At 46.9% G+C, this 24988-nt stretch overlaps 1 protein-coding gene across 1 annotated transcript in view; it reads left to right on the plus strand.

Annotated features, from left to right (window-relative positions):
• The first annotated feature begins 2165 nt into the window (after window positions 1-2165).
• Window positions 2166-24988, plus strand: part of LOC149371145 (solute carrier organic anion transporter family member 4A1-like) — a 28278-nt gene continuing 5455 nt past the window's right edge. Inside the window, exons 1-12 of the mRNA XM_089579494.1 lie at window positions 2166-2205; window positions 5137-5259; window positions 7040-7259; window positions 8719-9642; window positions 12159-12283; window positions 13295-13394; window positions 14218-14339; window positions 14860-15030; window positions 16270-16359; window positions 20470-20665; window positions 21213-21360; window positions 23918-24123. Coding sequence (XP_089435620.1) covers window positions 2166-2205; window positions 5137-5259; window positions 7040-7259; window positions 8719-9642; window positions 12159-12283; window positions 13295-13394; window positions 14218-14339; window positions 14860-15030; window positions 16270-16359; window positions 20470-20665; window positions 21213-21360; window positions 23918-24123 — 2465 coding nt within the window. The remainder of the gene's footprint in view (window positions 2206-5136; window positions 5260-7039; window positions 7260-8718; window positions 9643-12158; window positions 12284-13294; window positions 13395-14217; window positions 14340-14859; window positions 15031-16269; window positions 16360-20469; window positions 20666-21212; window positions 21361-23917; window positions 24124-24988) is intronic.

Below are 24988 nucleotides of genomic sequence, written 5' to 3' on the forward strand. Positions count from 1 at the left end.
TGGCTGGTAGTCAGAAGCTATTTTTTCAGTGTAGCGTTTCTGACCTAGAAGTTCAGGTAGGAAATGGCGTTATTGAGAGCTGATGTTCACATGGATTTTGACCAAAAGGTACTAGATCGTTGCCCATGATCTTACCCGAAGATTTCTCTAGAAACACGTGAGGTTATTGTTGTAGAGCTGGAACCCAGCCAAGCGATTTTTGCTGGACTGGCACGAAACAAATATTCTTTCAGTTCTTCCACCAGCTCGTCCAACTGCGGCCAACATATTGTTCTCGCGGCCTGTTCTTTGTGCCGTTTGTGTTTTTCTTGGGTAAAGTACAGTCATGGACAAAAGTTTGTGGGATGCAAATTCGCGGCAAAAAAAAATGATTGATGCGGGGTCAGACAGAGTACATCACTGAAATGCATAGGAACATAAGGAACCAAACGTGCTCCATCTGTTGCGAGAATACAATCTGCCTGTCTCGTGAGGCAACGCAGAAATAATTCGTTTTTCGCAAATCCGCCTCCCGCAAACTTTTATCCATGACTGTACGTTTTGAATGACGGAGAGTTTAGAGCCGAAAGGGTGGTATAACATGAGTCATTGCAGCAAAACTTTGTTTTTAGTTGCCTGTAACTCCTCGTTATCACAGAACAAAATACTAATAATAAGTGCGAGATTACTTATTTTATCACCCACTTTTTCGACTGTATTTGTTTATTGACCTGGCAAAAATTATTATTCGGGACAACCATGAGGCATTGACAATGAAACGGGCACACAGCCAAAATATGACGGTGATTCGGAAAAGAATGCCTCCTATTTTCTCGTATTCACATGTTAAGGCTAAGCCGGATGCTGGATGCGGTGTTGTAAATACTGTACCTTCCTGCTAAAGTGCTGTTATTTTATTTGTGCTGTGCAGACAGCAGCAGATAAACTCTCTATCAAAGCGGGGTTGGACACAGAGCTGCCCAATAAGTAGGTGTGTGTAATTGCTGTTTAAAAACTAGCACCAATTAACTTCTATCTACCATCGGTGAACGTCTACGAGGACGGTAGAGCGAACTTGAGAACAGAGAGCCGGTTCTTAGGGCACCTCAGAACCTGAAAGAAAGGTGTACACGACAAGCCACGCTCCAGGCGTCCCTGCTCAAGTTCCACTTCTCTCAATGTAAAGAGCTCGATAAACTCATTCCTGCTGATTAGTGGACAACGATCAAAGAATTATGTTCAAGCACCTAAGTTTCAGCCGTAATGCATTGGAAAAGATGTTCGCAAGCCTGGGTTATCGAAAAGCTCACTGCCCTAACTTCAAGAGTCTGGGGAGACATATGATTGCACTTTTCACGCCAGGCCCCATACTCCGACCATAAGCATAATTTATAATATGTCTTTATTGGCTTTCCACATTCACCATGGAGTCGGTCAAATGTTTAGGGGAATCCCCCAAGGTGGAGTAAATTTGTAATAAATGGAGTAATTACTCAAAGGCAACCACCCAAGCGCAGCCATACGGCTACAAAGGAAAGCTATACAGCTTTCTCAGAAACTTCGTAGTTAAAGAAAAATTCATCCTGGTTCGGGGGGAGTAATTACTCCCTTATCACCATGGAGTCGAGGCTTATAACCTTCAGACATCCGACAATTTGTGGCTATGAAAGATGGACCACATGCCTAGTGGTTTGAGCACCCGCCTCGAACACGAGTGGCGCGGATTCGATCGCTACTGTCGCCGGGTGCGTACTGGGGATACAATAGGCACAAGATTTCCCCTGGCCTGGTGCTCGGTTTATCTGGAGTGAAATGGTTGAGAAATGAGCATTTCACCCCACCTTCAGTAGAATGAAACACCTTGTGTCGTATCACTCATGGCGAAAGCTGTCCTTGCACCATAAGATTAAACATCATCATTAAGATGTACTAAGGTTGCAAACTTTGCCAGTCTGTGATGCTGTCGTCGCAGCTGTAAGAAAGTGGCTTGCCTCTGTTAATTCAAACTTTTTCGAGCGTGCCGTACAGGCTCTTGATCATCATTGGCAAAGTTTCATGACGAAGGACGGTCACTGTTCGGAAAAACGACTGAATGTAGCTTGGATATTTCTTTATTTTGTTGCTTTGTTCAGTTCTCCGCACCTGTTGTAGTTTCCCGAAATTAATTCGGAGCCATTACATTCGGCATGACCCTCATGTTATTATCAGGACTGCTCGAGGAGGAAGGCAAGCAGTACACGCTTAGGCTGCATTAATCTCGTTTTTCTAAACAGCTTTTATATCTACAGCACTGACAACTAAACACAAGACGTAGGAACGTGAAACCATCAAACTAGAATCCGTATTGTGCTCAGCCGTAAACAGTAGACAACTTGATTCTGTTTTGTCGTCGTTACTCATGGATAAATATGCGACTGTTGGAAGGTCCATTACAGAAACTCAGTTCGCGCCTGTCTTCTGCGGTTGTTCTATCCTTTGGCGCTTCTATGCTGTGACATATTTGCTCTGCCATGGAAAATTTTCTTCTAAGAACAGAACGCCTACCATGATAAGCTTTCGTAATGCCCGTCTTACCCTTTATTTGGGTATTTCCGTTTCACTATACCTACATGTTTTTTTTTTCCTTTTTTTACTCACTCCCTCGCATAAATTTAAACTTGTTAGACACCCTTTCCACCCTCAGCCATCTCTGTCAAGGTAAATGAGTCGCCCAAAATTTTTGGATAATCCCATGTTTGCCGCTTCCAATTTGCAACACAGGCAGTCACCGCCTGGTTATGGCCAATCCCTCTGGTGGGCATTTGACATTTCATGAGGCAGACGACAACAACAATAAAATAGATACTTCTTACTTGACTCTAGCACGCTTTCAGCAATTCCAGCGTTTCCACACCTTGAGCCATGAGCCTCTCCTCGCTGCAGCGGATTTTCAACACCTGGCATTTCCTTGGAGTGTGCGGATGTGCAGTTCGAGGCAATATGAGGTGTTCATGACCCTTTTGCGCCGCAGGATACCGCGGCTAAATCTTTATTTATGCCGATCGCGGCTTTCCATATCCAACCTTTGTGAGCCTTGTGGCGAAATTGAGTGTGTAGAACATTTTTTCCTCTCCTGCCGGCGGCTCGCTGCTCTCCGTAGAATTTACTTGGAGATCCCCCTCGCTCGGCTTAGGCTTCCTCTATCTATTCCGATTCTCTTATCCTTCGGGGCAAGCGCCAAGGGATATGCCCTGAAACCAGTGTTCGATTCTATTCACGATTATATAATTTCATCTGGTAGATTCCTCTGCTAGAATGTGAATTCACAACTTTTCTTTCTCCGTATTTCGCTTTGGGACGTTAAACCCCATAAACCAACCAACCAACCCTTTCTCCGTATTTTTTGTTTTGTACAAATTCTAGCTCTGCGTCCCAAAATTTTAAATTTAAATATACTCCATTCCCTGCACATGAGTGCGTTTGTATCCGCTATGCACCCTGGCCAATCCCCCGTCGTGGGTATGTGCCATTCAGCCTGAGGACATCATCATCATCATCATCGAATACTTCTTAAGTCCCTTATTCGCAAAGCAGCGTTGCTGCCACGGTTGGGCTGTCGCCAGCACGTGGCACGTTCGCACCGCTCGTGCGAAGAAGAAGCCGAGCTTTACCCGGTGCCGGACGCGTTTTTGGTCTCTCCCTATTTCACCAGCGACCCGCAAGGTAAGAATGCACCACGACCTGGCACGGCTGCCCTGTCACCTCCATACATGTGTTGGAACCCTCAGAGACGCGACTGACGGTAGACCTCAGGGAAAAGCTGCGACGTACAAAACGTTTGAGGCACCCCTCAGAGCTGTAGGCGGCCTTGACAGTGTTTTATCAGCAGCGCGACGGTGATGGGAAGCATTGGCTGCATCGTACGGCTTAAAAGCTTGCCTACGTTTTACCAGTTTTTCTCCAGCCGCTGCTTTTGCAGCGAGAGCTACACAACGCTACCCAGCTGAGCCTGGGAGGCCGATAGTGCGCATGCGCGATACTCGAGAGGAGCAGCAGGTTCAAGGCGCATGACGTCAGAGTACGCCGCCGCCGCCGCCGCCGCGCGAGTTGCCGTGCCGGTCCTACTACGCGTGAATGCGCATGCGCGGCAACCAGAGAAGGGCAGCAGGTGCGGGGCACTTGTCGTTAGGGCTCGGCCGCCGCCGCGGCCGTGTGTGGGGTCGTGTAAATAAAGTGCGCATGCGCGGATGTGTGTACAAAAGCGGAGGTGATACAAAATGCGTAACCAGGGGGGGGGGACTGTAGATCTCGCTACGTATATACAGGCGTAGCCGAGTTAAGCCACTGCCAATTTTTTTTTCTTTTGAAGTGCAGTGCTGTGCCGATAACGTCTAACGCTCGCAGTGCAGCCAGCTTAAGTGAACGCACTAAATACACGGTCCACGTTAGCGCAATTTATTTTGAAGTCCATTGCAACAAGGTCCCAATATCAGCGTCTCGCGTTCGAAGGACAGTTCTCACGCTCAAGAGCAGTAGCAAATTGGGCTTGTTTTGTTGATAGGTAATGATGAGGATGTAGAGGCGCAAAGGCACAAGGCTACATCAGGGAATTGACAAGACAACCGATATCTCGTCCACCTCTCTACTGTGGTCCTTGTGCCTTTTGCGCTTCTACATCCCCATCACGTTCAAGAACGGACCGTGTACTCGCTCATTATGAACAAGGTCCCGAGCCACACGTAGCTTTACTAATGAATGAACCTGACAGGTAGCTTTTGCTGGCGCCTTGAACAATGTTGAGCAGTTATTACTGTGTTAGCACTAGAGCTACAACTCAGGCTCTTAGCCGTTGTCTGTACGATACCTTTGCCCACTGAGTTGTGGCAAACCTGTCCAAGGCACCTGTCTACTGCCCTCTTTCCCTCTCCGAGGCCACAACAGTCAGTCCGAATTCTCTGCCAGGGCTCTGCCCAAGCCAGTAAAACCCACCGCCGGCAGTCGCGAGAGCCGACTTTCCCCTGTTTTTTAAATTTGAAAGCTAGGCTTTCATGGAAGGCGCTTCAACCTGGGAATGCGGCCGTCACTTGACTATACAGACGCTACTTCCAACAGTAAGTTCTCAGCGAAAGAACGACGCTGGATGGAAATGCTTTCTTTGCTTGTCGCACCACGGCACAGAGTTCGACAAGCACGGTGGGGAAGCCATGCAAAAGCAAGATGAAGAGCCAGTGGGGACGGTGGCCGATGACCGCATGCGGACGGAAAAGTCCCACAAGAAACACAAGAAGCATGGACACAAAGGTGTGCGCGCCTCAGCTCTGTCAGCACTGCGTATTGTGCACTCGTGACCTCATTTAATGAATGAATGCACGATATATGAGCATCCACTTTGAAGTGAGTGGCGGCGGGTGACAGAAAACTCCATCTTTTATTTTTGTTGTGAAATAGGTCCTACTACATGTTTGCGCTACAATTTAGTCAGTCCAGGAAACTGAAAATTGAACGCTAATCTACTCTTAACATAATGGTACAGCACTCGTGATATGTCACACAACTGAATGCACTTGAAAACGATTCTTTACTCTGCCTTGATGCAGCTGATCGGCTTTGAGTAAGTGTTCGGAAGCCAATTTTCCTTAACAACATGGCAACACTAACTGGTGGGCTTCAGGTTTTAACAGGAGTGAGAAGCGTGCATTCTATGACGCAGTGACTGCCGAGTTGTTCATTAAGAAATACAAGCCAATACGTGCCAATAAAGTATGCTAGCTTGTCATATATGAACCAGTGACCGTCTACTCAGCCAAGTGGCTGATGGACACTGAGGGCAAATTGAAATTCTCATGTGTCAATAGATTTCTGTTTTAGAGTGATAGAGGTTGTTTTCACTCAAGAATGATCTTTCTGCAGCTAGAGAACTTGAAGATTAAGTATGGCTAGGTATTCACTCCACAGGAAGTTGTCGCATAGTGCAGTCCACCACATCAAGTTTTTGGAATGCGGATCTCTGAGGATATTCTACACCACCGTTCACTTCCAAATGGCGATCGGAGATTCCCTTAATTAGGTTGGCCCAATATTAAGGAAAACATTCTATGTACAGATTTTTTCTAACAGGGAGTAAATACAAATTAGCATCCACCCAAACGCCCCCATACGTTTGCAAAGGATGCCTATACAGCTTCTGGAGAAACCTCGGGGGGGGGGAAGAAAAATTAGTCCGGGTCCAGTGTCCTTTCAGGTTTTAAGAGTTTTGAAACCAGTTCGGTTATAATTTTTATTTCGTTTAATAGTAATAAGTGCACCTTTAGCTACAGAACGAACATAAGAGCACAAGAAAGAGCCATAAAATAGATTCCTAATCCCAATAAAAACTGAATCACGTTGTCCTCAGTGTACCTTTATCGTTAGCAGTTTCGAGCACCAGAATAAGTTCACTAAGAAAGGCATTGAGCACCGTCGTCAGCAACAATGTCCCCCCAGGCCGCAGCCGCGGTGCCGAAAGCTCCACCTAGGCGCAATGTCGACATCTGACCTTGGGCGGAGTAAACCAGTTCTCATGTAAACTGCAAACAGGCGAGCTTCAGTAAGAGTTTGTAAGTAGATCTGAAAAGTACCTTCAAAAGTATCCAAGTTATTTCTAATCATGGGAATTTAGTGGAAATGAAAAACGCTAGACGGCAGCAGCATTAAATATCACAACAGCACAGCTCCGTAGTCTTTGGTGCGGGATCTGCGGATTTAGTTTTTCTCATTCAGATAATGCAAGCCAATATAACTCCAAGCATAGTGCAGGGAACCGGCGTTACGAATGATAATGAAAGCGTCACGCAAGGACCGGTGTTACGCAACGATAATGAAAGTTAGTACAACAATGCGCTAAGCATTGAAGGTAAGACGTAGAAACCGAACACAATACAAACGTTGAGATCAAGCGAAACCTGTTTACAAAGGTGCAGTCACTGCAGAGAAAGCTACGGTCAAAGAAAAAACGCAAAAGCGTACAACTTGACAACACCACTATGTAGACCTAGGGAGCTAAAATGTCAGTAAACAGGCCATTCTCTCTTATCTCGGACAGGGTCCCACCAAGCGCCACCATCTTCTATACAGCAGCAGAGTCCGCGGCGAGGCCAATCCGGAACCTCGTCCCCAGCCATAGTCGTGTCTCCCCTGTCGAGCGATGAGCGCAACCAAACTAGCGCCGCGGCCAATGTGGGCTCTAGCGAGCTGTCGCCGTCGTCGCCACCTATGCCTCTTCCAGCGGAACAAGACGTCAAGCCCGCCGAGCACCTTGACAGGTGGGCTCTGCACGAACCTGCATACTACCAGCGCCCGCAGCAGCCCCCCTCGCGTTTGCTGCTGGCGCCCTTTATACAACGATAGGCGTTATACATAGACTACCTGCGGCGACTCTTTGCCTTATTTGCATTTTTAGTTGGAGCCTTCACACTGGCTCAAGGCGTTATTTTTCGCTTTGTGCGTAGCCGGTGACCACCACAGTCTTGGCAAACAGGTTTGGCGCGCCGCGATGCAAACACTTCGCGTAACGCCTCGCCGCTTTCGACCGCTACTAGAAGAGTGCATCTGACAGTTAACGGAGTCCGCGAAAATTGGCGACCACTGCGGCGCGAAAAAATGCCTAAGGCGCACCTGCGAAGAATCTGCTCGGAATTCAAAGACCGACGTAGGGCCTTGCACACACCAGGTACTCTAGCTTTATAGGGAAATGTGTTGAGCACCATTGGAGAAAGCAGCAGAACCTTCACGGGCTCGTCCAAATCGCTCCACCATCCAGGCAGCTCCAGGGGTCGGAATGCGAGATGCGACCCCTGTTTTAAAAAGCACTACCAACGGTGTACTGACGACTGTCAAAGATATTCACATCCTAGAAATGTTACTCCGTCGGCAACGCACAACGCACTAAGCAAACGTCTTTATGTTCCTCAGATAGATCTAAGAAACCCTTTGGGAGAATTGTTTTGCCTCGCTCACTGGGCACGGATGAGCAGCATTGCAATGCCCTAGTTTAGTTGGAAGAAGAACAGGACGCCATATCTAACTGGTCATGCAAAAACACCTCCCCAATCTACGCCGTTCCTCATAGCTTATATGTCGCTTCGGGACGTTAAACAAATATTTTGCAAGTGTTATGACAGCGAGATCTTTGTGTAGAGCACCTTCCACAGCTTATCACGCGTAGCTTTTCTCCACAATCAGATGGCCATTGTGTGCACGTAGCCAGTCCATTACGCGTGGGGCAACTTTTTCTCTCATCGCTTGGGACGAGTGGTCGTTAGTCGCGGCAGAGCGCGTCTGAGCGCCTCTCGGTCATGTGTCCAAGTTTTAACAGGTTATTAGGAGACACACTGTGCGAGACATACGGTGCGTAGCCACAGAGACCATGCCGTGGAAAGATTAGTGTGGAGATGAAAAGGGCAGATATGAAGAGCCAGCAATTACACTTGTTCTCAGTAAGTTTCGCGACTTCTGCGGCGTAGCGAAAGCGTAGTAAATTTGTTTCATCTCTCGAATCTTCCGCGAAAGCCATCTCTCACTGTTCGAGAGGGGCGCACTGGGTCATTTAATGACTGGCTACGTCAATGCTATACTAACCTCCTGAGTCGGGTCAATAGAGCCGCTGAACCAAATGCATATAGACACCAAATGGCGCAGATAACGAATCTCGGCAGTGAACACAGCAGGCGGTTGGCTTCTCTTTGCAACGCTTCACACAATTCATCGTTCTGCTGTCCACAGGGCCGACGAGGTGGTGATCGACGGCGGGCAGCCCGCGCCTGCGGACAACGTGGGACGGGAGGCGGCGAACCAAGCGATCGAAACCAAGAGCGTCGGCACTGGCGTCGATCCCGGGACTTCAGCGAAGAAGAAGCACAGCAAGAAGAAGCATCGAGAAGCCAAGGAGGGCTCCAAGGTTAAGGCGGCTGAGCCTCCTGACGAAAACCTATCGCCGGATCAGGAGCCGACTGTGCAGTCCCCAGTGGAGCCAACGAAGACTACCCCGCCAGACCCTGATGTTCCAGCGGGTGCTGAGCAGCAGGCAGAAGGCGCGCCTCTGGCAGACGACGCGGCTCTGAAGGACGCACAGCCCGTGGATCAGCCGCCACCGCCACCGAAGGCGCCTGATGAGACCACTGTCAAAAAGGAAAAGCAGCACAGCGACCTGAAACCGGGTGAGGTGACGATCCCACCAGACCGCCGGAGCATCCGGACAATGAAGGACGAACACGACGACGAGCGCGACCAGCGGTGCGGTCTCCTGGGCGTGTACCCTCGGTTCCTGCAGAAGTACCGCACGCCCCGAACCGCCCTGACCGCGCTCTGCCTCGTGTCGTTCACCCGGAGCTTCTGCATGAACGGCGTGATGATGGTGGTGCTTCCGTCTCTCGAGCGGCGCTACCAGATGAAGAGTTCCGAGAGCGGCATGATCCTGAGCAGCAACGACGTGGCCAGCTGCCTTGCCATGCTGCCCGTGTCCTTCCTGTCCACACAGCGCCACAAGCCGCGCTTCGTCGGCTCCGGCACCGCCATCATGGGGCTGGGCAACCTGGTCGTGGCCATGGTGCACTTCCTGTCCCCGCCGTACCACCTGGGTGGCGCCGGTTCCGACACGTGTCCGGAGATGGGCGGCAGCGATTCATGCGCAGACGTCGGAAGCATCAGGTGAGCAAACACTGTTGACACCGCTTCTCGGTGTAAAGAGGGGCCACCATAAAACTAAACTCTAAAAACCAACCGGAAAGTAAACCACGTTCTGGGTAGACATTGATTGCTTGTTTTATTTCATACTCACCATGCGTCCTTGGCTTTGTTAAGAATGCACCGATAAAATGGGGCGCTTCCTTTTTGAGATATAGGGGGTGTCCCTTTTGAGAGTTTTTAACCTTTTATGAATCTCAACTCAAATTAAATTTTTGTGCTTTTAATAGAAAGCCGTATTTTCAAACCAAAAGCGTGTGATCTGGCATGTGCATACCACCCTTATTTTCAGCAAGCACCGACTAGATTCTGACCTCTGTTTTTAACCCTGGCGAAGTCATAAAAATGCGCCAATACGTTGAAGCTTTTTCGCCAATTTGAGACGCCTTAACACTGTGGAGAGATTGTAGACTTTTATACGCTTTCAAAGTGCACTGAAAGAAACTACACTTCATTTTATGAGGAGCCTATTCAAAAAGAACTTCCTGTTTTAGACTGAACTAAAAATTTCGTTGTGCACACTGTGTGCTGGGTGTACGCTGCCAGTTTATAAAAGCAACTCTCTCCTTAGGATTCCGCAAACTCTAAAGTTATTAAAAGAAACATAGTTAATACCTGCCGAGACGCTCCGCTCGAGAAATGGTGTGCTCACAAAACAGCCAAATTTTGATCCACAGTTCGCAAGAACTTTGGCATCGGGCTACCTTTCGTCGATTGTGACAAGCGTAGCCTAGACCCACCTGAAGAAAGTCGTTTGGTTCCAAAGCCTAAATTCGAGAGCAACTGAAAGAGCCAGGGGTCTTACACAGGCAACAAACTGAGTGCGTAAGTGAAGCTTTGATTGGCGTGTACAGTTCGGAACGCCAGCTTTTCTCTGCCATAATATAGAATTTTATACGGCGTAGTGCCTTTGGCACATGTGCATTTGTGTTTAGATTGTTCGTGTTTAGTTTGTTCCGTTTAGACTGCCCGCGCTTCTACAACGCTGTTTTTATAAGTCGGAATCCCTTCAAGCAATAAACGGATCAGTGCAGTGTCTGTCCGTGTGTATATGCCTCAGCATGTTATCCTGATTTTTTCCGCTCAAACTATAGCCAAAAAGCCTTCATTCGGAACTTATTTACTAATAAAATTCTGCTTGTACAAAGGCAAGCCTGTGTGCATGTCGTGGGTCACACTCGTATTCTTTAAGGCGTGATATACGATAGCAAAATCTGCGTACTAGCGCCATAGATGGAGGGGGGGAGCTATGAGGCACGTCGTAGAAGGATATTGGGACATTTTTTTACCATTCGAGGGGGACTATGGAAAGATTTCAACCCCTTAAGCTTCTTCGACGTGTATTACAACCGTTTTACACAGGTTATTTGTTTGTTTGTTTTTCATTTCTCCCTAAACTAAATTTGTGCGGTATAACACGCGAGACGTCGCCCTCAAAAGCAAAACGTTAGGTAAGAACGTAGCTTATTGGCAGCGTTAAGAGATATAGTGGCGCCACTGTGTTTCATACACGAAAATTCTAGACAAGCGAATTTTCATGCAGCAGTATTAGAGCTCTCCTAACACTGAAACCTCGCCGATGACCGGTGTCACGAAATTCCCTGCTTGGTGCCGAGAATTCAATTGACATTATGACGACATAGCAACCTGCCTACCAAGGCAGGTAGCAACGGGGTCACCGGATGGTGAGTAGCCTGCCACTGAGGTAGGTGCCAGTTAAATTAATGCACCTGTGTTGCGCAACCCAGATAAAAATCGAATTCATAAATCGGGGAAAATAATATATATGCCAATGTTGGCTCAGCCACAGCATAGCGGATACCTCCTACTTGAGCACAGTTTGGTGACGGTGGACCGATAATAACAAACAAATTTACACAAACATACACAGAAGTTGCAACACTTAGGGCAGAGAAGTGCGCAGTACCGCTTGTACTGTCCACATATCTACCGCAAGACCTGTCCGTGTCGTGGGTTCTTTTATGCTCCAACGGCTCCCACCAACCTGAAACTTCGCCCTCTTGTAATAAAACTTGGTAAACATATAAAAATTTCATGCTATCGTATTCCAACCTTAAGGTATCTTATGGCCACCCGAAGTTAATTCCATGGTAATTTGTTTATTAAAGCAATTTTTTCACATGTCGTAAAACTGCACCAAAGCAATCAATATATCCTCACACCTCTCCTCAGAAAACTGGCTGTTTTCTGCTACTTTTTCTCAGACTCACATGAGTGGTTTTCTATGGCAGTCCTAACTGGTCGGTGCGAGCACAGCACAAACTTTGAAACCAAGCTTTTGCTACGTACTGGAAGGCTAGACCATTCCCATCAATCTGTTGATGATAGTCTCACAATATTTTACCGTTGCTGCACAAATAAAAGTGACGTCCAAGAAAGCTGGACTTGAATGCTGAGGAAGAGAGAAATAAGCCACCACTTCAGTTTACCGTTCTTTCTTGGACCGCCACTGTTTGCAGGAACTTCCGATTCATCATGATGGCAGGCCAGATGCTCAGCGGGCTCGGTGCCACGCCCATCAACACGGTCACCATCGCCTACCTGGACGAGAACCTGCCCAAGAAGAAGTCCGGCTTATACATTGGTGAGAAGCTGCAGTGCAACTTTCTGTAAGGCCACCTGCGGATAGATCTGCCCCTCGGCTGAACAATTTTAACCGTAATTCAGGGCAGCTTGGATTGCACGTTCTTTCGCTGCGTTAATTTGGACTTAAACAGACACAGTACCGTTTACTTTATCGCCTTATTTAGCTACTTTAAACTCAAATACATGTTAGAAAGACACAATTTCTGACAGAAGTTGTATTCTACATCACGATGACATCGCGGAGGCAAAGAAAAATCTAATGAGTCGAAGGTCATTCATTAGCCGAACTTCACCCACCAAAGAATAGCTGTTCAGCGGCGGTAGTGAAACGCCTAATGGACAGCATAAGCACACCTAATGAATTTGGAGCACAGTAACCTTCTACGCGCTCCATCGTATACACTGAACTGGGCCTTCGAATATCACAACAGCTCATAAAAAGACTGCAAGCACCCAACAAAGTATAATATACCGCTGGTGCTTTTCCTATCGAAAAGACAAAAGCCCAGTAAATAACTGTCATGCGTGAAAAACACAAAACCAGGGCGCATAAATCACGTCTGACGAAGCATAATTCCTTCCAAACTCAATGAAAAGTCCTCAAGACAAGGAACACTGAGACGGGAAAAAATTATGATTACTTTCCATATAGCATGCCTCATATGTGAGAAAAAAATGATTACTTTCCATATAACACGCCTCGTATATGGCCGCTCCGAATGTCTCCGAATGCCGGTCGGTACTGGCTACACATTTAAGGCCACATTCGGAGACTATTGTCCGTGTCGTATGGTATCGGAGGACCCGGTAAGCAGCACTAAAAAGCCTGATGAAAGCAATACTGTCTCTTCGGTGTCAGGAACTTTCACGACTGGGCAATACATCTCTCAGCTCGAAGGGCGCAACCAGACTGGTGAAGTTATCTTTACAATGCGACGAGCGTGTCATAGAAATTGCTATGTCATTCTACTAAGAGTCCTGTTTCCTGTGTATTGGCCCTACTGCGCAGGCATCTTCAACAGCATGGCCATCATGGGACCCTCGATGGGCTTCATTGTGGCTGGCTACACGCTGACCTACTACGTTGATATCTCAACCGACGTCTCTGCGTACGTGCTCCTGATTGCTCACGCGACCTGCACGCCATCCCAACGCTGTACTCCATGCACTGCAGCAGCCTTCAGCTGCATCAATCAGCCTGCAGGGTCTCCTCGTTTGTGGTGGAGATCACAAGGCGCTAGCGCACATATTATACACGGTATTTCAAGAAATAGCTTTTGCATGAGCGTAGCCAGATTCAGTTGTCTTTCTGGGGGCTTAATCATAATCATTTGTTTCGTTCTTTTAAACTTTAAGAGATTTACTGGACACCTGCATATGATGGGCAGAAAAAGGTTTGTTCCATTTGATTTCCGTCTAAACTTTCCTTGATGCGAAAAGAAAGAGGTGCAACAGATAAATGATAACGTTCATAGCTCGGTGAACGTCATTATTAAGCGCCGTTATGCCGCGTCCGTACCGCGGGGGCTACCCTAACGAATTCATGTTCTGCAATCTCTGTAAAAAGCCTCGGATGCCACCCATTAGAGCTACAAAACTCAGTGCGGCGACCGATAGCAAGAGTTTAATGTGAGGCAGGCCCAATTCACTTTTTAAGCATGTGTTCAGCGCTGCTACTGATCTGTGACCCAGGGAAGGGGAAAACAGGCCATCAAAACCGATACGCTTGCTGCGTTCGGTAGTTAGGTAAGTTACTTATTGGCTGTGACCACATGCGCTGTTGCTCCCGCACCACAGCTGGCATCCCGAAGCTGATGCTTGTTAGCACACAAACCAGGTGTAGTACGTAGAGCAAAGGACGAATATAAGCAGCAGCCCTGGACTTGCGAAACTGTAGTAATGTGCCATAACCTGCTGCTCCCCTCACTGCAGCCTCGGCTTGAGTTCCAAAAGTCCTGCATGGGTCGGTGCCTGGTGGATGGGCTTCCTGGTGTCAGCCATCATGGGACTCATTTTAGGCCTATTCACCGCCTGCTTCCCGAAGCACCTGCCCGGTACGCGCGCCAGTCATAGCTGTTGCCGTATTCGCAGACATCCGCGAAAGAGAAGCCGAAAAACACCGTATATTTCACTCAATTGCATTGAGCAGTGCGGGCTGTACAGTAAAGAAGGCAATATTCTCAATTTCAGCGAATGCGAAAACCAAAACATGACTAATCGGACACCCCACTGCATGGTTGTCCCTCGTGGTCCGTACTCGAACCGCCGCAGTTGAACAATTTTGTCCATGAATACTTCGCTCGTTGTTTAAGCGACAACAGACACAGCATTATTGCGATAACCGGACATTCAGGGAATCGGAATGCTGTGATTACCGTTCGATAATCTTCCATAACAACCTCCTCCTACTTGCGGAGTACTGAAATTTCACATCCATGTGGACGCACATCTCTCCTCTAAATGTAGCCCGTACTAGCCCTGTCCCGACGTCTGCTTTTGCGTTGCAAGGCTAACGACACTGCGGTGAGTAAAACAGTAGACAGCGGGATAACTCCCACCAATTTATTTGTGCAGGCTACTCGGAACTGTGCGCGGAGAAGAAAGGAGACGCCTCCATGTTTTCGGTGGTGAGCATGATGCCGTCGGGCGAGTTCGGTCGCCGCCTCAGCGACCTGCCCAAGGCCATCCGGCGGCTGCTGGCCAACGTGCCATTCATGCTGCTCTGCTTCGCCATGTCCTTCAACCGTGAGTGCTGCTATCCCGAGGATGCCGAAACGCCACGACACATGTCCAACATTTTTGGAGAAAAATTTGCAATGTTACAAAATTGTAAGGTAATGTTACAGAAATATTAAAGGTAATGTTCCATTCTTCCTTTCTTCCTATCTGTAGCGAAATCTTTTTTTTTAAGTTTTCCCGTCACTCGCGTAGAGCAGTTCAGACTACCATATAAAACCAATGGCGAAGGTTTTTGACCACGGTAAAGAAATGGCGATCTTGCCGACGGGATATCTGCGGATATTTTGATTCTTACGGTGAAATGTATGAAAAATGTGAGTTCATAATCTCTTGCCCGTCCAGTAATGGTTTTGTGCACAATTATTGGGTATTTTATTGTGACCCCCAAGTTGTGCTCTTCACACTCAGCTGTAATTTTGATAGCTATGCTGAGTTTCGCTGTAAAGCGCCTATTCAGTATGGCCGTCGACTCGAGTTTACCCACTGGCGTATGGGGCAAATAAATAATCGTGGAGCAGGATTCACACCCGGTAGGAATTTCTTTGAACTCTGGCAACGTGTCTGTCAACTCCTCTAATGGATGGCTGCAGTGAGCTTTCAAAGAACACTAATACGAATTCCTAAAGGGTGCTGTGCGCTACCACTTCGAGATTACATCAGTGCCACTAAAATTAAGCGGAGTAGTGATACATAACAAGCTTGCAAACAGGTTTCATTGGCTGATTTTAAACCTTTGAGTGCGCATCAATGTTCTTAAAAAAAAAAGGAATTAAACTTCTCGTTCGCGCCACTGCAGAGGATCTGAATAACAAAAGCAATATAATGACCACTACTCACGAAAGGTGCACGCACAACCTTTTCTTTTCCTTCAGACGCCAGAATTCTGAAACAGCCTTGCAACGCAGTCCTTATTCAGCGAAAAATCTGAATACCAAGAAAGATTTGCGAAACTGTCCTTCTATTTTCCTTGATGATTTTCAGTGCTCCCGCTAATTCCTTTTTGAACATTTCTCTTTCGAGCCACTCCTGGTATTTTAATAAAACTGCTTCACTTTGTGCATGTGATTCTGTGCTTGAATGGATCACCTGAGAACGATAATGCATGATTGAAAGCCTGCATGAGTGCACACTTGAGTAGACCAGTGTGTTAACCATTCTTGCCTGTCGGCTGTGTTATCAATATGTGGCACCTTTATTGCTCAGCGGGGCTCTTAATTTCTCCATGACTTCACGCCGCGTGTGCAGAGATGTTCGCCATCGGCATCACCTCCATGCTGACAAAGTTTTTTCAGTCACAGTTCGGGATGCCGTCCGCAAAGGTCGCCTACCTTACCGGTGAGCTCCTTACAACTCGTTACTTCCGCTCTACCGACGCACAAAGAGCTTTGCATTATGCGGTACAACACACATGTGATCGAAGCTTGTCCAGAGTGCCTCAGCGTTGTGCGACAGATCAAATAAAGTTATACCTTAGCGCAGTTACTGTGTAAAAGATGCGGTTTTTGCCGTATGTGAACCCAGACATGGGCAGTATCGAAGATACATGTATCTTCGATACTATCTTTCGATACATTTTGTGTATCGGTATTAGGTATCGCGTGCTGAAATCTAGAGTATCGGAGTATCGGTATCGAAAATACATTTTTAGTGTATCGTGTATTTTACGATACTCGATACAGAAAAAAACCTGTAAAAGCGCTCGCTCAGGCGGTAGTACAAGACGGGCGGCAGCACCTTCGCTGCTTTTTAGCTAACTCCCAAGCTACCACTTCTCGATAAGCGTTTTTCGGAGTTAGGAATGGATTCACCCGCAGGTTTGACCATCTTTTGACCAAGAGGCAACAGTTGCTGCTGTTCTACACCCCTTTTTCAAGTTGCGGTGGTTGCCAGCAGAAATGGAAGACTTCCGCCGTCATGCTCAGAAGCTTACAGAAGCTGTTGTCGACTATGTCAGCACAACACAAGCCGCGCATTCTTCCGCACGCGAGGCAGTGGGATCATCGGCGCCAGCAGCATCAAATGCGTCAGTTGACGCATTCTTTTCATTTGAAGAGACAAGCGGTATAACCAGCCGTAGCTCTCAGAAGGCGTTAGTGAAGCTTCAGTTTCTCAATTATTTACAAGATCTTCGTGTTGATGTGGCTATGCTTCATTCTTATCCACTGATAAGAGGCGCCTTCGTCAAGTATAATACTGCGACGTGCTCGTCTGCTCCTGTTGAGAGGCTTTTTTCATTTGCCTCCCTTATAGCGCGCCCACATCGCGGGGCTCTTTCGGACCGGCGGTTCGAGCAAATGTTGTTACTTAAGACCTTCAAGTAAACGCAACGAATACCTTTAGCCTAATAAAAACGTTCAGCCATTTTACTTGTTGTTTTAATTCCAGCTTTTCAAGAATAGTTTCAGCTTCAGAAGTTTGTTATCGCAGTACTGGCAAACTAACTGTTCGGTTCCCAAGCGCACGGAGCTTGCATCATTTAGTTTGATCCAATGCACAGGCCATCGGGTAAGTACTCTATAGTATCGAACCGAAAACAGAAAAAGTTTCAGGTTTATTCATATAGTCAAGTGCTCACAGACTGGTTCGTATGAGGAACTTTGGGTTAAATGATTTTTCGCTAGGCTCCTTACGGAAGCGATCACTTCAACATATACCAGGTGTCCCAGCTAAATGTAACCAAACTTTTAAAAAAGGCAAAGTGTCCTAGTCATGCAGTGAAATCAACTCAGGGTTGTTCATAGTCGCGTGGCCTAGTCTTGAGTATTTTTTTCGCTCTTCAAAGTTAATTAATTAGTTAAGTTTAATTAGCTACATTTTTATTTATTAACTTCAGGAAGAAAGTGTCAATGCAAAAGTTTTAGATCACCTCGAAAAACCGCTAGCAGTGCTGTTTCCGTCAAGTTACGATTTACGTAGCTTCATTTATTGGCCTTGAAAGAAAAGTGTCACGTGACCAGCTGCTCGCTCACTTCTCTGCCCCAATATGCACCCAAAGTCTCATCGAGGTGAGGACTTCAGAAAAAGCGGATTTTATTCTTTAAGGCTCGTCTTGGGAGGTTGAAGTGGCAGAGTTGTCATGTGGAAGCTTTTTCTTATTGTGCGGGTTATGGTTAAAGGGCGGTAAAAAAACTACTTTAGGTAAATATTACTTTGCTGCAAATGTCTCAGTAAGCTGTTTCGCGAAGCGATCTACAACTTTTCCATTGACACTTTGTTTCTACAACTTTTCCATTGACATTTTGTTCCTGAAGTCAATAAATAAAAAGTTAGCTAATTAAGCTTAACTAATTAGTCAACCTTGAAGAATGAAAAAAATACTGCGGACTAGGTCACGCGACTCTAAACAACCCTCATTTGGTTTCAGACGGCTAGGACACCCCGTGTTTTTTAAAAGCTTGGTTACATTTAGCTGGGACACCTGGTATATGGCTTTAGTCCAAATTAAAGTTCTAACAAGGCCAAGTGCGCAGACAGCGGAGCTTCAACAGATCCATGCCGTCGGATTCATTTATAAGTCCTTTCAGGAAAAGTGCTCCATAGAAATACACTAAAGGTTACAGAAACCACGCGTACATTTGCTAAGTTCTCCAATTATATTACCGGAATTATTAGACAGTGATTTCAGTTATGTAAACTTTGTTAGTCGTAATATAACCTGTATTATATTTGATATTTTAGTGATGTATCGAAGTATCGAAGATACAGTATCGAGTATCTGTATCGAAAATTGATTTCGGTTCTGTATCTTGTATCTGTATTGGAGATACAATTTTCAAAGGTATCGAGTATCGTATCGAAGATACTATTTTGAAGTATCTTGCCCAGCCCTGTGTGAACCCATGTGGCTGCGCTCGAGCGCAATTAAATAACTGCGAAACAGAGTACCTTCATTAATAATGCACTTTGACCCGCACTGCGTTCATCGCGCACTCTAGACAAGCCTGGACACATTTGTACGGCGCCTCTTGTTCACTGTTCTTTTAACTATGTGTAATGTTACCAACTGTCATCGTTTTACTCTCATGTGCCCACGGGGCCAAAAATATTTACGTTAATCTTAAGAGTCTGCTTATAACAAGGGAAGTTAAAATGTAATAAAAACAAAAATAAACGTTCCCGCTACAGACGAAATCAGACGCTTCCGCGCAGTAATATCCACTGCGCCAACGCCAGCTTAGCCACGCCATGGTAACAGCCTACAAAGTAGCGCTGGTTATTCGGGACACCCTATAGTAACGAACAGCAAGGAGCCCCACAGAACGTCAGGCCTCTGAAAATAGACGCTTACGTTGCAGACACTTTAATTTCATGCATTTTATTCATAGGACGCTGCAAAATTCCGTCCTGTAAAATTACTGCAGCGACAATCGGTGTGGCGCGAACTCTTGACTGTCCCGTTTCATCATGTGGGCCTCTGAACTTGAAGTCATGACATCTTCAGGAAAATAACCAGCCAGTGTTGGTTCTGAACGTGGAGACGAAATACGGATTTAGAAGCTGGAGGATTATTAACATACAGTGGCGGAGCAACGTACAAAGTTCCATCATAATACTCAAAAAGCGTGTAAAACAATGGTAATAAACCTCAGCTGTAAAATGATCCTATACCTAAGGCAAGTGAAGTAATGTTTAGCGAATAATCATGAAAACCGTACATTCCCTAGGTAACCTCGAACAAGACCACTTCAAATTAATTCTATCAATATGCCCAAACTTGAAGGTCTGCACAGTGCAGGGGCCCGCCAAACGAAGCGCCATCGATATCGTCATTAAATCCGCTTGATGTGTGGACCTGGTCACTCACTATCTGCGGCCTGGCTGCCCGCATATGCCTCATTACCTCCGACAAATACGCGGCATGACAGTTCGCGAAGCCGTCGCTGACGCCTGGTACTCTGTCCGTATAGATTGTTCCCTGCCGAAAAAAAAAATGGCATTGCTTTAATGTATGATTTGGATGAGCGTGCCAGGTGGAGGTGAAGCGAGAAGAAATCACAGGGTGGTAACGAGAGCATAACGCGAATGTTTGAGCGGTACCTGTGGTGTAAGCAAAGAAGCAGGGCGTGGAGCCAGGCAACGCTTGTACCCATCTTTGTTGGGTGGTAGGCTGCGAACGAAATCTCCCGCAGCCATAGCGGATGCCCAAGCTACTAGAACACCGATCGCCTACCACCGTCTTCCCTCTCCACTCTCTGGAAGATTCCCACTCCCACTTGGCCGCCTGCCAACCGAGGCAGGCGCAGGTGGCTATGCGGACGCAGACGTCGACAACGACGACGATGACGCAAAACTGAGGAGAGATGCTTCTTTGCTCGAAGATAGGGCTAAATAATGTGGCACGTCTGCGCCACACACGTAACATAAGATTACAAAAATAGCTTAACCTGCTGAATTTTCAGAAAATAGCAAGTAGCTTGAGATTCACTGACAAAGATCGATGTGCAGGGCCCATCGTGTTCGTGGGCGGTGGCTTTGGCGCCATTATAGGCGGCGCTCTGGTGAGCCGTTGGAACCTGGACTACGCGGGCATCATGCGACTGTGCATGTACAACTGCTGCTTCTCCTGGTTCGGCGTGCTCGCTTTCTTGATGAACTGCAGAGAGAGCACGTACGCCACCCCGCAAGGATTCGTCGGGGCCCCGTGAGTGCTGGCATGTCGCTTCTTCAAGCCGGACGTTCAGTGTCGCTATTGCCTAACGATCCACGTTAACTTCGCAACACTCACACTGTGCGTTATTTATTAAAGGGTAGCTTTTTATACGGCGTATACTTTCTACTAATGATGAAATTGTTTCGCGGACCTTTAGCAACGAGTCGCCGACTTGTGTGGGTCTGAGAGATAGGCGAATGTTTTCTCCTTTATCTTGTTGCTGAATGAGTCCGTGGATGAGCAGGATGTCAATTTCGAGAAGGAAGCACACGTGCTCATGCCGGCGGAATTGTTACCTTTATTCAGCGGCAGTTGTCGCGCTTGTTGATTTGACTAAAGTCGAAAAGCGGTAGACAAAAAAGTTGAAGCAACATATTTCGTGACCAACCACATGCGAGGGATAGAAGTTAAAGTTCTAGCATTCACTTATTATCTTCGCTATTTATGCGGTCAAAAGGAGAGTCCTTTCTTGCTTTCATCCTGTACAGGTTTCTTTTCATCCGGATGTTAAAAAGCCGCCGCATTTGGCGATCTGCAGGGGCCCCACCAGTTTCGATTTCGAGTGCAACAGCAACTGCAACTGCACCTCGGCTATTCTCAACCCGATCTGTGGTGCTGATGGCGTAGTTTACCTGTCGCCATGCCTGGCGGGCTGCCGCAGAGAGTTCCAGGTCACGAACCTCATGGTAAACATGCGGAAACCTTATATGTATTTCGCATATTAATGAAAATCGAATATTCTTTTCGACTACGGCTGAAAAATATAATTTTCAAAATACAAAATGCAGGCGAAAGATATGCATACAGGGAAGTGTCGGAGGAAGTCTTTTTTATATATTTTAGCAGTAAAGCCCGCACCACGCACGACTAAACTTAGATGATTGTTATGCCGCTCAGTGAGAGGCATAAGTATTACGAATCACAAATTAGATTCAGAAACATTCTCCTCCCAGCCAGCACACGTGTCGTCTGCATGAAAGAAAAAACAGTGGACTCCTGACAGCATCCTGCTGTGCGGGTGATAACTGCGGAGGCAGTATGGCAGAAAGGCGGTATCTTTTTGTGTTCTCAGTTGGGACGAGTCATGCACTACTCGTAAAAATCGAAACTGCCGCTGCTGCGCAGCGGCTACAAGATATTGAATTGCCCACGCTGTATTGTGGTCTATTACGAACCGGTTCAGGGTTACTTGACCATGCGCACAGTATACACAAAAAAAAAAAAAAATGCGGATCATAAGTGTGACCCTCCACTTCTTCCTTAACTGTGAGCCAGGTGGCCTAATTTAGCTCGCACATATCGCAAAAGTGCTAACTCAGAACTAACTTCAGGAGACAATAGGAATGTGCAGAAGGCAAATGCAAACTAATTACTAGGAACACTTGTTCCCACAATAAAGTGTCTTCTAGCTTTTCCTCATGGTGAAAAACATTGTAGAGGCAGGCCCCACACAAGGTTATGTCACCAATTACTCTGAGTGGCGTTTCAACGCTCTGTTAATCACTCCATAACATGCTTATATTCTGTGGTCACCTTAACAAGATCTATAGGAGCCTTTGCAGTCAGATGGGGTAGTGGTTTTGATTCTGGTTTTATGGAATTTAACGTTCTAAAGCGTCTCGGGCAATGAAGGACGCCGTAGTGAAGGGCTGCGGAAAATTTCGACCACCGGAAGTTCTCTAACGTGCACTGACATCGCGCAATACACATGCCTCGAGCATTTTGTCTCCATCGAAATGCGACCGCCATGGCTGGGGTCGAACCCGCGTCTTGCGCGTCAGCAGCCGGGCCCCATAACCACTCAGCCACCGCGGCGGCAGGCTAGAGTTATGGGATTTTTGGCTCGAGGTACAGATAGCCATTCAATTTTTTATGTGTTGCACAGCGCTCGTTTGAGGTGGCGATTGCAGGCGTTGAAAATGCCAGTAAAGTTGTTGTGAACGCCATTATCGGTGACAACTCTGGCAGTATCGCAGAAACCAGCAGACCAATAATACCGTTTCTATAGAGGCGCTGTTGTCGCATATTCCTCAGCCAATCATACGGGTCTTGAAGCGGATGGCTCATCTGGAAACTTCTACCGTTGAACTGTTTCGCAGGTCCGAAAGACTCATTTAGCCGCTGTGGGCCATAAATCTTGAGCGGACAGAGTAAACCCAAATGTTTTTAATGATTTTTTTCTTATCTCGCAGTTCTGAAAGTTAATCCTTGTATGCATATGCTATAGTGTTCCACTTCGCCCCGAATGTTGTATTTCTACCTGAAATAAGGGTTTCAATACATTAAAGCCGGGATTCACACCCCTTTTCATTGAGTCAATGCTCTTATTGCATTACGCAACACATATATATGACTAGCGCCGCTATGGCAGCATTAGATGCTGTCCAAACATTCCAACGACGATAGTCTAACTAGAGCTATGGTTGTAGAGGCCTGCGGGCTAAGCCCATGCAGTAAAGCAATCGTCTCACTCGAACGGACTGACCACAAATGAGTGTATAAATTTGACCGAGCAGCTGAGCAGACAACAAAAAAAAAAAAGCTCGGGAAGGTAAACGAACGGCCGACTGCGCGAACCTCAGTACACCGGAAAGCTTTACAGTGAGGCTGCTTTGAACTCCATACTCATCTATTTAAAAATAAAATCATGCACCACACCAGTGCATTTATCGTAACAAGGCAACAAGAAAGAGGCCAGTTTTTTTTTCTTTTGCGTTCTATATGACCATGCGGAAATATACTGAACGCAAATTTATTGCGTAAAGAGTGACGATTTTATTTCTTGCAAATAAAAAGCACCAGTGATTGCCTTGAATCCAGGCTAGGTGAAAGCATGCAACCACTGCTTTATTACTGTGCTGATTAGCTTTTGTTCGTTGGAATAACACAAAATTCTGGACAAAATGACAGAGGTAGGCGATACCTATCACGGTTGCAGAAAAAAGTGCGCCAAAAATTCCGCATAAAATTCACAGGTAGCATACGGCGTATCCTGTTACCTTGACAGACAAAACTGAAAACACTGCCCCAGCAGATTCCCCGTCACTCGATATTACAGCAAACGCTAACGGACACGCCACTCTTGATGCCACTAGGTCGGTAAAATTTCCCGAGGACTAATTTCCAAATTTCTTATTCCAGCGAAAAACTTGACCTGGCTGCGTGACAACCAACAGGCTGCCCCATCACCGTTGCTTCTGCCTAGCATAGACGCCAGTCGCTTTGTCTCTCCCGCTATCGCAGGTGTACAGCGACTGCTCGTGCGTGAATGGCACGCTGACCGAGGTGCCGGGCGTGAGCAGCGAGCAGGTCCTATTGGAGGCCGTGCAGGCGACCAGGTCTCGCTGCAGCGTCGACTGCGCGCTGCTCTTCCCGTACCTGGTGGGCGTCTTCCTCTCCCTCAGCTCTGCCTTTCTCAACGCGGCACCATCCACCGCGGCCACCATGAGGTGCGCTCTCTCCCGTAGGTCTGGCAATCGGGCTTCTCGGGAAGTATCATTGCAGCTTCGGCCGGCGTGGCCATCACCCACAACACTTCAAGCAGAGTAATGAAAGGAAAATTGCATGTAACCAACGGCGACTTCATGAACTTTAGTCAAATGTCCTTGCAGCCGGGGGAACCCTGTCACTGTTTCATACCTCCAAAGCGGTCCTAACGTTACCGGTATATTAAACAAAAGAAGTGACGGTGGATTTGCGTAGCTAGGCCAATAATGCGCCTGCACTTCGGTTTTCACTTCGCTTCCGGTGTTCGGATCCACTGTTCATCGATAGAAGTTATTCGGATAGCGATAATGAGTTAATGCCCATACATGCGGTACTAGTGATTCTTGACTTTGTATAGTCCTCGCACCACTCCTGCCTCAGTAGTGCAGTGGTTAAGCGATGCGCCACTGCCCTGTGATGGCAGCAGTTGCTGCCACCGGTTGGGATTGTGAGGCCCACTTTGCTCTTCCGGAACAACCTCGTGCTACAAGACATCATTTGAACTGCCACCTGCCATGGTGGGCACTTCGTCCGCAACCCGGCGGGTACAGGCTTCAGACAATCAAGGAATCAAGAAATCATTAATCAAGCAAGCATGCACTTCAGCAAGCAATATTAAAAATAACAATGAAAGAAGATGTGCTAACCTGCTAAGTTATTGCTGCTGGGCGAGTTAAATGCGTGCTATCGTGTGCGTTAAACGAAATCTATTGGCGTACCATCTGTTCTTTCGTTTTTTATAGGGCAGTCATTGATATAGTACGAAAGTTGCTGTATTGAACTCTTCTCTGAACTGGTCAACCAGGATACTGTTGTTACTATGATTCT

This window comes from Amblyomma mixtum, chromosome 1, assembly GCF_055824585.1.
Source record: "Amblyomma mixtum isolate Tamu chromosome 1, ASM5582458v1, whole genome shotgun sequence".
Lineage (NCBI taxonomy): Eukaryota > Metazoa > Arthropoda > Arachnida > Ixodida > Ixodidae > Amblyomma > Amblyomma mixtum.